Source organism: Prunus mume, linkage group LG8, assembly GCF_029339155.1.
Source record: "Prunus mume cultivar Tortuosa linkage group LG8, ASM2933915v1, whole genome shotgun sequence".
Classification (NCBI taxonomy): Eukaryota; Viridiplantae; Streptophyta; class Magnoliopsida; order Rosales; family Rosaceae; genus Prunus; species Prunus mume.
The window spans coordinates 2,956,543-2,972,031 of record NC_142705.1 but is presented as its reverse complement, the minus strand read 5'-3'; the positions used below and the strand labels follow the sequence as shown (position 1 = coordinate 2,972,031).

At 37.2% G+C, this 15,489-nt stretch overlaps 2 protein-coding genes across 2 annotated transcripts; one reads left to right on the top strand and one right to left on the bottom strand.

Moving 5' to 3' along the window:
* Positions 1 to 6,279: 6,279 nt before the first annotated feature.
* LOC103341001 (Homeodomain-like superfamily protein) lies at positions 6,280 to 9,081 on the top strand. The gene is made up of 4 exons (XM_008244478.3): positions 6,280 to 6,785; positions 7,194 to 7,895; positions 7,997 to 8,073; positions 8,279 to 9,081. The coding sequence occupies exons 1-4, from the start codon at positions 6,572 to 6,574 to the stop codon at positions 8,774 to 8,776; spliced, it is 1,491 nt and encodes a 496-aa protein (XP_008242700.2). The 5' UTR covers positions 6,280 to 6,571; the 3' UTR covers positions 8,777 to 9,081.
* A 605-nt stretch (positions 9,082 to 9,686) lies between these two features.
* LOC103341002 (RNA-binding (RRM/RBD/RNP motifs) family protein) lies at positions 9,687 to 12,790 on the bottom strand. Its single transcript, XM_008244480.2, has 9 exons — positions 12,461 to 12,790; positions 12,250 to 12,348; positions 11,648 to 12,141; positions 11,075 to 11,141; positions 10,907 to 10,960; positions 10,619 to 10,687; positions 10,449 to 10,514; positions 10,305 to 10,373; positions 9,687 to 9,917 (listed from the first exon to the last, which is right to left on the bottom strand). The coding sequence occupies exons 1-9, from the start codon at positions 12,569 to 12,571 to the stop codon at positions 9,843 to 9,845; spliced, it is 1,104 nt and encodes a 367-aa protein (XP_008242702.1). The 5' UTR covers positions 12,572 to 12,790; the 3' UTR covers positions 9,687 to 9,842.
* Positions 12,791 to 15,489: the final 2,699 nt, after the last annotated feature.

Here is a 15,489-nt window from a genome sequence, read left to right as displayed (position 1 = left end):
CAAGAGGAAGGATATGGTTGGTAGTTGCCACGCGAAGCGGGAAAGGGCATTATCGTCAATGCGGACATTATTAACTTGGGCCTTAGATTGAACCTGTGCTTCAATCATGATGGTCTCTTGGCCCATAATCTCGACACAGGCCTTTTATTTATGAGTAATGTTATTTAGACACACAACATTGACCATCTTAACTGACCATTTTATGTGGCAACTGATGTGTCATGCCACGTCAATTAATGAATGTCGCTATGTCAATTAAAAAACCATAGCATTCCTAGTGAGTGGCCTCATGACAACATTCATTAATTGGCATGACATGACACATCAGTTACCACATAAGGTGGTCAGTTAAAGTGGTCAATGTTGTGTGTCCAAATAGCATTACTCTTTATTTATAGAGAAAATTTGTTGGGCATGAATTATATATATTTATTTATTTATTTACACTTTTATGTATTTTTTATTTATAGAGAAAATTTGTTGGGAATGAAGAAGCTATATTTTGTGAATTTTTAGGGCAATTTTAAATGATTTGATTTTTTGATACCCAGATTTTGATTTTTATGTATATGTAGATTATGAAGAACACTAGATATTTTACAACTTGTGGTGATGCATATACCTCTACGTGCACATTTTCTTTTACCAACTGAAAGAAATTGATAGAATGCTTTGTGATGAATCTTAAGACAACAATAGGTCAACAGCATATATAATATATATTTAAGATATATGTTCCAAATTCGTGTCTTCATAAACACTCTAAGTGTGCCTTTCTTTTGTATTTATTATTATTATTAAGTAGTTCATATCTTTTGCTAAGAGGCCGACCAAAGCGATTCTAATTCCATACTCCACTCTCTCATGCTTATTCAGATGCCTTATGCACTCACTCCATAATATTTTTGGTCAAGACTCCTACTTCTTAAAGGGCAGTGGTGGTTTGGAGCAATTGTTTTCACGGGAAAGGTTTTGCGTTCGAGTTCTAGCATCCGAGTAGTGTATATGTGAATTTAGTATATTATCGACATTCTTAATAAGAAAGATCCTCTTAGTTTATATTCCCCTTTTATTTTTAAGGAAAAGAATTTTCCTTCTTAGAGTAAGAGTAGTACTTTGTGATTGTACACTGAGAAATCAACAGAGAATTTAGTATATATATCCACCAGCTAGCTCGCAGTAATCAATAAATTATGAAATTCTGATGCCAAAAAGAAGTGGAATTATTAGAGAATTTAGTAGAACAATCCATTTATCATCAGAAATATTTAGTTCATGATTCTCATTGACAAACCTTACAGCCGTAAATGTACCTTTCATTGCCTTTCCGCAAAGTTAATTATACATTTAAGAATATTTCATATAAAGCTCATTCGTTTCTTTTTATTTTTATAAATATTATTTTCGGCATCCAATTTGAAACAAGTTGATTTATATATATATATATATATAAATATCTCTCTCTCTCTCTCTCTCTCTCTCTATTTGCCATATATAACTAGTTAGTTCCTGAAAAATAAAGTAGATTTAGATGAATTAGTGGATAGATAGAATGGAATAGAATCTGACATTTTCGTAATATTCCTGTTTCAAACTAGACTTTTGGTCATGCTGAGGAGAAAGACTGATTAGGACTCCATCCTTGTCGCATATACTAAATCAGTAGGACTTTATTTAAAATGTACTTATTGTATTAATTTGTTACATAATATAGTACACATGTCACCTTTCAGTTGGCAGTGAGATGAATTTTCTTATATCGTTTAGGTTGGAGCTAGTGTTCCAGTAATTTAAAAACTTTAAAACTAGTATATAGTTATTCTCTCATCTGCATGTTTGCACATTATTATTGTGAGAATACCATTATAGAGAGGGAGAAAATAAAGATTGGTAGTAGGAAATACATTGTGTCTGCAAGATAATAACATCTGGACGTTCGCATAGGAAAATTTCCGTATATATATATATATATGTGTGTGTTCTTCAAAAAATACATCTAATTCTTTAGCCCCCAAAAAAAAAAATTAAAAAAAATTGGATTCTTTTCATTATGATCATATACAGCAGCATCTGAGGCCTTTTAATTATGCATGAACATACCATGGGAAAAGTTGAGCTTGGACTAGTGGAGAGGGAATTTCTGTGAAAAAATAGTGGTCCTCCTAACCTAATAACTGGGCTTTTCACGGTAAAGTTGGTGTCCAAATGCTTGTGATAAAATATAAGATAGGCTATTCGGGGGATCTCACTTTTGGCCCGTGTGAAACCCATTGTAATTTCTAAGCATCAAAAACTCAAAAACAAGAAGGAATTAGAAGACCGATGTATTATTATATGCCAACAACGACTAAGGTTCCATTCTGTTTTAGACCATGGCCATGCACGCGCATGCATAAAGAAAATAACAAGCTTGTGGAGAAAACTTGGTGTAACGAACGCAACACATGTATCCCATGTTTCTTATCTATCTTCTCACGTGATAGTAACATAACGTGATTAAAGGAAAATGGGTGCATGACGTTGGGATAAAGAGATATATCTCTCCATAAAGGGAAATGCTAGCAACCTTCTCTCTAATATTCTCATTTGGACCTTCTTCCTTTTTTACTTGATATATGTCATTCTTCTTACACCTTAAAACAATGTTTTTTATATGGTTGTTAACTTGTGATTTAGTTAGTTAGAAACAGAGTGAAGTAGAACCTAGTAGGACTAGGGTATAGGCATTACATGGATTTCAGCGAAAAAGAGGGGCCAATTCGGGCAGGCAGAGCTTTCTTTCTTTAGCACCTCGGTTTCTGTTTTGAACACAATTTTTAATGTTGGGTGTAGCCTGTAAAATTGTAATGCAATTCATAATTGGAAAACGGGAAAGGAAAAGGAAAAGGGAATATTCCTTTATTTTTGCGCCAGACAAAAGGGATATTCAGAAGGACGATATGGTGGAATATCACGACACGTGTCACGAGGAGAATCTCTTTCCTTTGATTTCTTTTCCTTTACTTCCCATTGGAAAAGAACAACAAAAACAAAAAAGAAAGAAATGAAGAATGAGAGGGAGATAGAGAGAATCTGCAGAAAAGGTTTGGGTTGGAGTATTGTACGCGAAGACTGATTTTAGAAAGCGACCAACCATCATTATTATTGCACATCTCTATCTCTCTCTCTCTCTCTCTCTCTCTCTCTCTCTCTCTCTCTCTCTCTTATCGTCTCTCTCCCTTTGTCTTTGTCTTTGTAACAGATAAAAGAGAATTCGATGCAAATGCAATTTCATAAAGTCCTCTCTCTCTCTCTCTCCGACTTTGTTCATTTTCAGTAGAAAAGGTCTGCATTGCATATATCTGTCTCACCATGCTAAGGTTATTTTGCCTGAAAATGGTCTGGGATCGATATTGGACAGAACAATGTTTCATTGTTTAGTTGCATGCCATCACCCCAAGTCATGCAGCATATGTGTCTTAATGTTTTGGATGCCCTAGACGAACCACAAAAATGTGATCTTCGACCTTCTATGTACATTCATTCATGCTATTTATTGTTACCATAAGGATTTTGAGAAAATATTATATGAACTCAAAATTAAGATTGTAACATTAAAAAAAACAACAAACATCATATGTAATTCATATTGTAAACAACAATAAAGGGATAAAACAAACTTTTTACTCAAATTCTATTATAATAATACATATTTACTTACACATATGCACCAAAAAAGGTCTTCAAGATTGTGAATCTTGACTGAAAATGAAAATTCAAGACTAATTTCCCAAAAAACAAAGCATGAAATTCAAAATTAAAAGAAATTATCAATCATCATACTTGGAATTCTTTTTCAGAGTTCAAACATGTGAAATTGATCTCAATGCATTTTATTTCTTAATTTGATTCAAATATGTTAATTAGCTTATACTATGAATTTATTGAATAAGCGGGTTTTTTTTCTTCGAGCTGAGCTCTTCTTAAATTTGGATTGAATTATTGGGCATAACATATTTTTTATATCTAGAGTCGGGATTTTATGTATAGTGACATACTAGTTATATGTAAGGGATTTATATAAATTGGAGGCCTTAGACGGTCGCTTTGCCTATGCTTAGGAAATTGTGACATAATATAGTAAAAAATCGTGGTAATTATGTAACATTACTCTTATGAAATATTTATTTCAAGTTTTAATAGTTTACTATACACTATTGGTACGCATCTTTATAATTTTGTTTTACAATGCATTAGTCTTGAGGGTGAAGTCTTATCTCTCCCTTTTTCATTAGTACTTGAAAAGTTTAAGTTCTCTTTTCACGAGTTGTAATCCATTATTAGCAGTTGAATAATCAGAAAAATCCTTATAGATACTTTTTTTCTTCCTCCTAATAAAAAGGACAAAGTCTAATTAGGAGCTATAAATCGAAGTGGGTATTTCTTATCCAGAACCTATTTGATTTTTGAGCTATAGCTCTCAAAATAATATATATTTATATTCATTCAAAGGCGAATCGGGATTAATTGCTATGGAGGTTCAGAACCCTAGGAAAATTCCCCTAAATTTTTTTTTTTTTAAAAAAAAAAAAAAAAAAGAATCTTCTTACCTTCCAACCCACTTCATTAAAGTGAGTAGCAGAAGAAGATTCCCTTCTCTTAGGCTTCTTTATTATTCTTTTTTGGGGTGGTAATGGTTTTCAATTTCCCTTTAAGCTTTGTGGGTTTTGTTCCCTTAATTTAGAGTCGTAGAATTGGAACGAAGATATTCCTTTCCTTGGAGGCAAATATTATATTCTTTAACATGAATGTTTCATCTTTTTTATTAGATATTCCCTCTCTCTCTCTCTCTCTCTCTCTCTCTCTCTCTCTCTCTCTCTCTGAATGCACTCAATTTCACAGCAATTATGCAACTTTTGAAACCAAAAAGAAAGTTGCATGCAGCATGGTGCATGGAATATTGATACTAATCCCATTTGAAGATGTCCTCTTTTTCCTCTCTTTCGATTTTTTTCTCCAATTCCAATTCCAATTCCAATTCGGTGGTAATGGCTAAGGGCTAATATGGCTAATGGCTAATGGCTAATGGTAAAGAAAGAAAATTAATATATGGATCATGGAGGATGGATGATAGGTATATGCTCCTCCCAAGGCTTTTTCATTCATAATAAATATTTAATCACCCTAGAATCATGAATACATAATATTATTAGTTAATTATTATATGAATGGTATATATTTGGTAAGGGTACCCTCAAGTACTACTTGGCCGTACACGTGTCCGATATCTGCAATCTGGCTACTGCTTTCTTGTGGTTAGGCTTTCGATGTGATATACGTACATCACAACCAACCATGGAATCCCCACCATTCTTTTTGACCCTTTATATTTTGTGGACTGCTAATATTTTTCACTATATATGTATATATAATCACATTTCTTACATATTTTGGGTCACCAATATCTAATCTGTTAAACAAATTTGCTCAAAATTAATATAGCTCTATTAATAATTAGTATATCTGATGTAGTTGATGATGTGGATGATGATGTTGTAGCTACTAGCTAGCTAAGAGGTTTTCATCTGAACCATCCCATGGGCACCACCAGTTACATGTCAAAAGCCATGCATGTGTATCTCATACTAAATCAAATGCAACATATATGTAGTAATGAGAATTTCCTAGGATAAGCTTAAAATTCAATACATAAGAACATATGAATATATATATATATAGGTTTAATTTTGGCTTGACAGAATAATAAGTTCATAGCTGAGTACGATTCGAAGGACCAAAGAAAAGTAAGGAAATAATTATTAAAAAGAGAAAGGGGAAAAAAAGGCACAACAGTAAGAAGAAGAATCATCTTTTATTTTGGTGAATTTGAATTCGTACAGACTAGAGAGAGAGAGAGAGAGAGAGAGAGAGAGAGAGAGAGAGAATTAAGTTGAAACAAAGGCTCTAAGCACATGACCCCTCTAGTGTCAGACACCTTGATTCCTTCTCCCACAGCCACAGCCACAGCCACAGCAGAGATATCAGCAGAGAGAGAGAGAGAGAGAGAGAGAGAGAGAGAGAGAGAACCTCTCTCTCATTTTTAGCTTTTCTTTGCCTTTGTTCTTTGCAAGAAGTTACCATCCTTCTTTATCCCCCTTCCCCTCTTGCTTTATTTTTCTTTTCTTCTCTCTCTCTCTCTCTCTCTCTCTCTCTCTCTCAAATCCCCCAGCTAGAGCTAGCAAGCCACTTTATTCCCTTGAACTCACCCTAAAAAGAAGACGATCCTACCTCGATCCTCCTTGTGTTCACAAACCAACATCCCTTCCCTTTCTCTCTCCCTCTCTCTCTCTCTCTAAGTTGAACCACCATCCTATCTAGAAATTAGAAAGAGCCAAAGACCCTCTTTTGCTCTTGTTTGTTCCTACATACCCTGTTGCTGTTGTTGTTTCTTGGGCGTCAACATTTTCTAATAAAAACAGTGGCCAGTTTTATGAGCAGTTAGCTACCAAAGTTAGATATCCAAAATCTCTTGTTTTGCTTCTTGTTATATCCACTTCTGTATTTATAAGCAAATTAATTGGTTAATCAGTAAATGGCATCATCGCCTTCGGAACTAAGCCTGGACTGCAAGCCCCACAGCTACTCCATGCTCCTCAAATCTTTTGGAGACCTGCAGGCGTCTCATCACCATGACCAGTCTCAGACTCAGAAGCTTGAAGAGTTCCTCTCCCGCCTTGAAGAAGAAAGACTCAAGATTGATGCTTTCAAGCGCGAGCTCCCTCTTTCCATGCAACTCCTCACCACTGGTACATACATCATCATCACCTAGCATGCAGCCACAATTTGGATATTCATGTTACTTAATTTCCTACAAGTTTTAATTAATTAGCACTAACTCCCAACCCTTTACTTCTTTATCCCTTTTTCATTTATAGAAGGGAGAGATTGTAGCTTTCTGTTTCTCTATGGGTCCAAAGTAGCTACTAATTCATATCCAACATATTTTCTAAAGAAACTAAAGCCACCATACATGGCAAAAAGAATAAGGAGGTATGAATATAAAGATCATAAAGACAACATATAAGAGACTAAAATATATTTACATATAGAAGAAATCTATACAGAAACTCAGGGTGATTTGCTTAATTTATTTTGGGTACCAGAATATCTTGTTTTTCTCCATTATGTACTAATCATCAAGATTGTAATTCCAGCGGTGGAGGCTTCAAGGCAGCAGCTTCAAGCTTACAGAGCAAATATTCAAGGGCCAAATAGGCCAGTGCTTGAAGAATTCATACCTCTTAAACATTCACCGACTGAAGGCTCAGAAAAAACTACAAACACCACTTCTGATAAGGCAAATTGGATGACCTCTGCCCAACTGTGGAGCCAAGCAAGTGATCATATCAATGCAACCAAACCCCAGTCCATAACATCCCCAAAAGAAACCGATATCGGCTTTAGTGTCAGCCCCAAGCTCGGCTTAGACGCCAAGCAGCACAGATCCTATGGAGGAGGAGCTTTCCATCCATTTTCCAAAGACCGCAACTCTTGCCCAAGCCCAACTTTGCGGCCTCTCCCAGAGCTGGCTCTTGCCTCCCCAGAGAACAACAAGGCAGCAGAGATGTTAATGGAGGACAAGATCATCAAGTCATGTAATAATTCCGAGACCACCCATGAGAATGGAATGATTAATTCATCAGCTAATAATGGCAATTGTAGTGAACAAGCTAAATTATTAGCAACCGGTGGAATTAATAATTCAAATATATCAGAGGGGCAAACACAGACAACAACAACCACAGCCACCAACAATCAATCTCAATCTCAAACTCATAGGAAGGCAAGGAGGTGTTGGTCTCCTGACTTGCACCGGCGGTTCGTTCATGCGCTTCAAATGCTTGGTGGTTCTCAAGGTATTAAGTATTAATTTGCTATTTATTTATTTTTATATGTAATATAATCATATGGATTTGATGTTTACGTACGTACGTTTTTTATTTGGTCAATTTGACAGTGGCGACCCCGAAACAGATCAGAGAGCAGATGAAGGTTGACGGTTTGACCAACGATGAAGTTAAAAGCCATCTGCAGGTACCTTATCCGACCGCACCTACAAATGATATTGTGTCTCTCTCTTTTTCTGATACATGCAGCCTTTGCAGCCAGGCACTGGCAGCATGAAACATTTGATATGCATACATATCCTCTTTGCTTTGCTTTCCTTTGTCTTGTCCTTATTATATATATATATACATTTCCTTGTTCCTTTTCTTTTTGTTTCAAATTCTTATCACAGAAGTACAGGCTCCACACAAGACGACCGAGCCCTAGCCCACAAGCAGCCGGAGGCCCAACGCCTCAACTGGTAGTCCTAGGTGGCATCTGGGTCCCGCCAGAGTATGCCAACGCTGCACACAATGGCCCCACAGCCCTTTACAGCCCACACCCTGGCTCCCATGCACCAACTCACTACTGTGCAACCCCAATGCCCCAAGACTTCTACACCACGCCCCCACCGCAGCAATTGCACCACCACACCCTCCACCACCAGCTCCACGTGTACAGGGCTTCCACTACCTCCAACACTCACAGCTCCCCCGAGTCCGATGGCCGCGGGGCCTGCGGACGGTCAGAGAGCATCGAAGATGGCAAGTCCGACAGCAGCAGCTGGAAGGGTGCAGAGAGCGGTGGTGATCAGATGAACGGAGGAGATCATAGAAAAGGAGGGGTGGCTTCGAGGAGATCAGAAGATGCTGAGGACAGTAATGGAAGTCAGATCACGCTCAAGTTCTGACCTTGTGGTGGTCAGGGCATGAGGGAGGTTTTGGGTTAGGGTTAGGGTTAGGACTAATTAAAAATTAGGGCTACCATTTGTATGTTTGTATGCGCTAATCCTGTTTAATTCTCAATTTATCATTATTCATGTGATATGATATATTATTATATCGACCGTGTGAGTTTTAGTTTTAGGGTCTTTAGAGAGGGTAAAAACGTCATAACGGGAAAAGTGAGTGTTTGTTTTATTTTCCTTTTCTTTTTCCTTTAGATTGATTCTATTTGAAGGAATAATTCACATATATAAAAATGTGCTTTCCACCATGAATTACTGACTACTGTACAACATGGAGGTCCTTTGATCCTATTTCTTTTTTTCTTTTTCTTTTTTCACCCAAAATTAGGAAGGAGAATGAGATTTTCTCACACGCTGTCCAGTTTATTTTCTCTACTTTTTTTGCCAAAATTAGAAAAGAGAACGAAGTTTTTCACACACATTACCAGAGTGTCATGTAAGTTCGAATCCTAATTCAAAATGTAAAACCATGTGATACTGGGGATTGTTATGGGGCTTTGGCCGTCCTTGGTACCCAAGAAAAAAACGAAATTTTGAGCTTATTGCTTCAAATAAGTCTAATAAGAGAAGGAAACTTGTTGGATTAACTAAGAAGCATGTGTTGTGCTACTTTAAAAACTTGGGTCGCGAAAGAAGAGGTACCGAAAGTGTGTGCCTGACTCAGACTTCTTTCCACCCTAATCTCTCGTCAGAGGCTTTTTCACAAAAACACATAACGGGCACTTTATTAATGGCCTTTTTCTTTCTGTTGCTTTGCTTTAAGCAATTCAGAGGAAGAGGAAGAGAAGGTTACATGTTAGCATTGCCATCACCATCTTCTCATCTTCGGCGCTAAAGTGCACACCAGAAAACATGATGTAGAATATAATACATCTCAGATAAAATAAGCTGTTTCTCAGCTGACTTTGGAGTAAATATCTACAAAAGCTTCAAATCCCCCACCTCAAAACAATATACAGTATGCGTTAAGTTCTATTACAGATCACTCCTTTCAAGGTTCAACATGACATCATGTATTGCCAATTGTCAAGATTCCGTCCCTTAAGTCAACCTCATCTTCCAACATTTCTGTATCAACGAGCGACTGCAAGCAAAATGATTTATACGTTAAGTTCTGTCACTAAATTACCCTCCTATCGCAATCTAATGATCCAAATATAGATATAGAAGTTTTGCACTAGATACATAACATCAAAAGAGGGTTTGAGATCTTAGAAGACCAAACTTTGGGCTTCCCATTTGACAAAAGCCTTAATTGGCCCAACTCCAGTCAAAATAGATCCAGACGAAAGAAAGCAAACAGCTAGGTGACTTGACTTCAATTCACAGATATTAATAAAGGAAAATGTTCTTTCCCATTTGCATTTTTCTTTAAATGGTTCATTTCTTTACTCATTTGTAACCATGAATAACAAGGTAATGTATCAGCATTGTTTTTCTGTACAAGCTTAAGAGGAGAGAAGACACCAACCTGAAGTTCGTGTTCACAGCTTTTAAGTCTTTCAGTGTAATCTTTTACTTGCATAAAGGATTTATGTAGCTGCAAATAAAAACATTAACTTCAATCAGTGTCCAGTACAGTTTATCCGCAACCAGCCTTAGCAATTGAAAATACCTTGGTTAATTTCATCTTATGGTGTGAAGAGTTCTTCTTTGCATTTATCAATGCATCCTCCAATTTCTGCATAAACAAATTCTCAGCAGGACATGAACCAAGTTTAGCATGTGAAACTAGAAGACTTGGAATAAAGACATGCATGCGGATCAAAGTACAATCAGGGGTACCTTAGATTTCTTTTGCAAATCCAAAACTAGTTTTCCTTTCTCTTTCAAGCTCTCCTCCATCTGAATAGTCTGACAACATATAATGAAACTTAGTGCCCCCTAAAAATTTCATTATGACTTTCATGCAGGTCAAATGCAAGAACTAATGCTGAACTACCAGAAAATGTGCCTCTTGCTTAATGGTACCAGAAAATCTATACGATGCCAACATAGGTCTTAATGAATAATCAGACAAATAAAGGTATAGGCATTGCTTTATTTACTCAAATTCTTTAAGCAAAGACAGACCTCCTTTTTTATTTCTTCAAGCCTTCGCATGGATCTCTCGAGCTGTTCTTTTACCTAATATTTTTAACAGAAGAAAATGCAAGCAAAAAAGTATTTTAATTAAGATGACACAAACTTATATATGTATGGCACTATCTTAGCAAGAAAAGCTAAAAATGCCAAACTTGCCTGATCATCGTAATCATCACTGGGATGGGATAACAGGTCCCTACTTTGTCGGTCAACAGAATTTGAACTGCAGGAAAAAAAAAAACAGAACATCATGAAAAACGACAGAATCTAAACTGCAGAAAAGAAACCAGAACATAAGAGGACCCTCATGTGATTCATCATATCTTTCTTTCTCTTGATCATCTCCCAATAAACACAATTGATACTGAAATACAATAAGATCAACGTGGCCACAATGTTTATGCAGATGTCATATTCAACTCCTAAAAGCATTTGGGACTCTGTCATCTAGTAATCGAGATAGGATATGTACTTTCTAGAAGTCAACATGCAACTACATACACGTATCAATTATTCTGGATGTTATTATATGAAAGGCTAGCCAGCATACTCACGATCAAGTTAAGAGGATGCAAAAATTAAAACTGACTTATAAAATACAAAAGAACATAATCTATGTATGCAAAATGTTAACAACTGTGCAATTTAAATATGAAGTCCAGTTCCACCCTTATCCTCTGACAGGTGTTTAATGCCAAACAACAATTAGCAACAAGAAAGGCATCTTACCTGTTCCTTCTCCTTGAATGTTGATCTCTATCCTTGGCAGCTATAGTAGTATGATTTTTGTTTTTTTCCATCTCCCTATCTCTGTCAGAGTCCAATGCTCGATCTCTTTCCCAACCCTGATCATGGTTCCTGCTCTGTCCTTGCTCAGCATCTTCCAAATCTCTGTCTTGGTGACGGTCTCTATCCAAAAAATGATCTCTTACTTGATCATAATCTCGTTCACGGTCATACCCTCTATCCCTTTCTTGATCAACCCCAAGGGACCGGCCACGGTCACGTTCTCTTGATCGATCACTGTGCTCTCTCGACCGATCACTGTATCGATCCTTATACCGGTCTCTATCATGATCATACTCCCTCTCATGATCTCTGTCTCTATCCCAGTTCCTGCCCCTCTCAACATTCCGTCCAAAACCTTCTCTGTCTCTACCAAAACCCAATCTTCCACCTCTAGTCCTCACTTCATTTACTCTGATAACTCTTCCATCAACAGTCTAATTCAAAGCTCAACAATGTCACTCAAGATTTTAAGAAAACAAACCGATCACAGACACCATAACTACATAAATGTTAAAGTATAAACTTAAATAAATAAAACATACCCTGCCGTCCATCTCATTGATGGCATGAATTGCAGACCGAGGGTTCCTGAAAGTAACAAAGCCATAGCATTTTCCTCTGGTCGAAGCATCATTGATAATCTGTAAATTGAAGAATTGAAGAAGCAGCAGATGAGGGAAAGAAAACCTAAATGCTTAAAACCCTACAAAGTAAAATGGACAAAAAAGAAGAAGGAAAAGTAGCGGGAGTGACCTTAACGGCAATGACGGAACCGTATAACTCAAAAACTCTGCGAACTCTATCCTCCGTGGCGTCGTACGGAAGGCCTCCAACGTAGACGGAGCTCTCGTCGTCTATCGTCATCTCCCTCACTCGCCTCTCTCCCAGTTCTTCTCAATAGTTTTCCTATTATTTTGTTTTCTTTACCAAATAACAAACGACATGTAGTTGACTGTGCAGTTCCCAAAAAAGGATGTGTCGTTTGAACTTTGGACCCAACGGCCACCCCCTTGGGCCTTGCCCAATCAAAATAAACGACACCCTCATTGTGGACTTTCAAAACACGATGGATTTGACATCGGCCTGCCCAATCAGATTAAACGACACCCTCAATGTTCAATTTTCAAAATAAGATGCATTTCTATTGAGATTTGGATGGGAAATTGTTAAAATTAACATTATTGTTCAAATGATAATGACTATTTGGTTTGGATTTGTGGAAATAATTCACATTTGTTTGTTTATATGTGAGTTAGGCTTGTTAGTTATGACGGTGAACATATCTCATTGCACTCAAATTCGAGTCTGTACTCGTATAAATTAGAGTATTTTAAGATAGTTCAGAGAAAAAAAAGTACCGTCTATCATAAATCAGGCGGTCCACATCAAGGACAATTCGTTGATGGGCCTCCATGTTGATGACTGATAATCTATCATGTGGCTGTTTAAATTCAAGAGTCGCCCTCCTTGCTTACCCAAAAAATTGACCTAAGAAAGAAAGAAATAAAGAAAGAACGAACGAAAGAAGGGGAAGATTTACAGAAAGGGAGGTTATATCGTTGTCAACACGTGGGAGGTAACTGACACGTGAATATGCTGCCCCTCCCTCTCCCTCTCCCTCTCAGATCAGTCAGCCCCCTGGCTTTTTGGGTTGCGTCGTGGTGATGGTGGTCCTTGTTCAAAAGAAATTCAATGTGGGCCACTTGGGCCCACTCCTCCAACTTGCTCTGCCTCTGCCTCTTCCGTAACGGGATCACGTGAAAACCTAAAAAACAGGCCAAAGCGGTGGGCCTCTAGGGTTCCGGGCGACCCACCAACGTAACTTCTTCATTATAATATTTCATTTATTTTTTCAAATTCCACCCAAATTATGAAAATATGTAGTAGCTCTAATAATATTTATAAAACATGGAAAATTATTTAATGCGGAGTATAGTAATGGAAAAGGGTTTTGATATGCATATCAATAGTCTCAAATTCGAACTCTCCGAATATTGCTTGGATTTAAATTAAAAAAAATGAAAATTTTTTTTAAAAAAAAGAAAGAAATAATAATTCAGGTGGTGTAGATGAGTCAGCAGAGGGACTTTACGCAGGAGAGGTGGCAAAAGGCAGTGGACAGTGGTGTCATGTGGGAGGCAACGTTGAGTCCCTCTTGAGTCATTATTACGTTATTGGGTCGGGGTTCTGGGCCCCGTTATGGTTTTAGTGGCTTTTCCTTTTCCCATTCTTAGCAAAGCCACATGCACCCATATGAGATATGTAGATGATTAATTAAAAGTCACAAAGTGTTGTTGTGCAGAAATTGAACAGCGAGTGAATGCCAATGGGATCCCTGTCCTGTTAGTTTTGTTTATGATGTACCCGTTACCCGTAACCCATCTCGATCTGTCTTTGGAAAATCACAATCAATGGCTCAAATACAACCAAACAACGCCATGGCGAAGGTGAGCATGGTGTCTGCATTTTTCTTGCTTTTTACTTCAAAAGCTTTATCAGCTACATGCTATATAATATATCCTGATGTTCTTGCAAGCACAATTCAATAATGGTTGCATTGTTCATGGGCCCATCGTCCTATGTTTATGTTTCTCGGTCGCTTCGTTTTATTTTATCGTTTTTTTGTTAAAATAAATGAACATTTGATCGAGTGACGCTTAATCGATCTTTGCTTCGTTAGAGGAGATGGAGTTTCATCCACTCACGTGGAGAGATGAGCATAAAGAATTGGTCTCGCCCTTTTCCACAGGGTAGGTAACGAGTTAAATCCTGTAATTATGTACTGGTTGAAAGTGACATTTTCTTTGATGTAGTTTCGCACATAGGGTCCGTTTGTTTTGAAAAAAACCGAATAATTGATTATCATTTCCGTTTCTTCTGGTGTTTTGAGTCTTTGACAAATGAAAAACCGGATACTAATCCAATCGGCAGTTCAAAAACGAAAATGGCCAGCCAGAGCCAGCCATCATCACGATTCATGATTCACGATTCATGATTATGAAACATAATTAACATGCTCAATCCATTTAATTAATATTTCCATACTAGTTGGACGTCAACTTTCAATAGAAAAACTATCATTAAAATTAAGAAAATAAAAACTGGTTTATAGAAAATAAATTAGAGAGATAATAATGCAGACGTTTACCAAACGCCTAGGAAGAATTATTATTAGTGTTTGGTCGCAGGTAGCAGTCGATGATATATAGGTTAGGGCCTAGGCTTAGCCTGAGGGTATCGTGTAGATTGGACCCTTTGAAACGGTTCCTATTCCATTATGGTAAACGTCAGCTACCAGTGTGCTTTCCCTTTCCCTTTCCAATTTCAATTTCTTCTCATTTTTCTTTCTCTACAAAATCAATCCTTGGACGGCACCACGGGTCACGCCCACAACCTCTTTTTTCCTGCGTTGACTCCCTTCTAGACCATCCATAACATGAACATGCTTTTCCTAGGATTCCATAACACATTCATTCATCACTCCAGTTATGTCTTCCCTCAGTCCACAAGTTTACTGGGAAACCTGGGTTTTCTGTACAACCCAGCCATTACAACTGAATCATTGCAGATGAGATGGTTGATCGAGGCATAATGTTTCGGGAGATTCATGGGTCCAAGGTCTCGAGATCCCGTCTTCGATTCCCTTGTCACTGGCTTAAATTATAGAGTGTTGTTTTCACTTAAAATACGATAACACAACATACGATAACACAACATGTCAAATTGTTTCGTAACATAAGATCAAGGATTAGAAATTATTATTTTTTTAGAAAAGAAAAAAA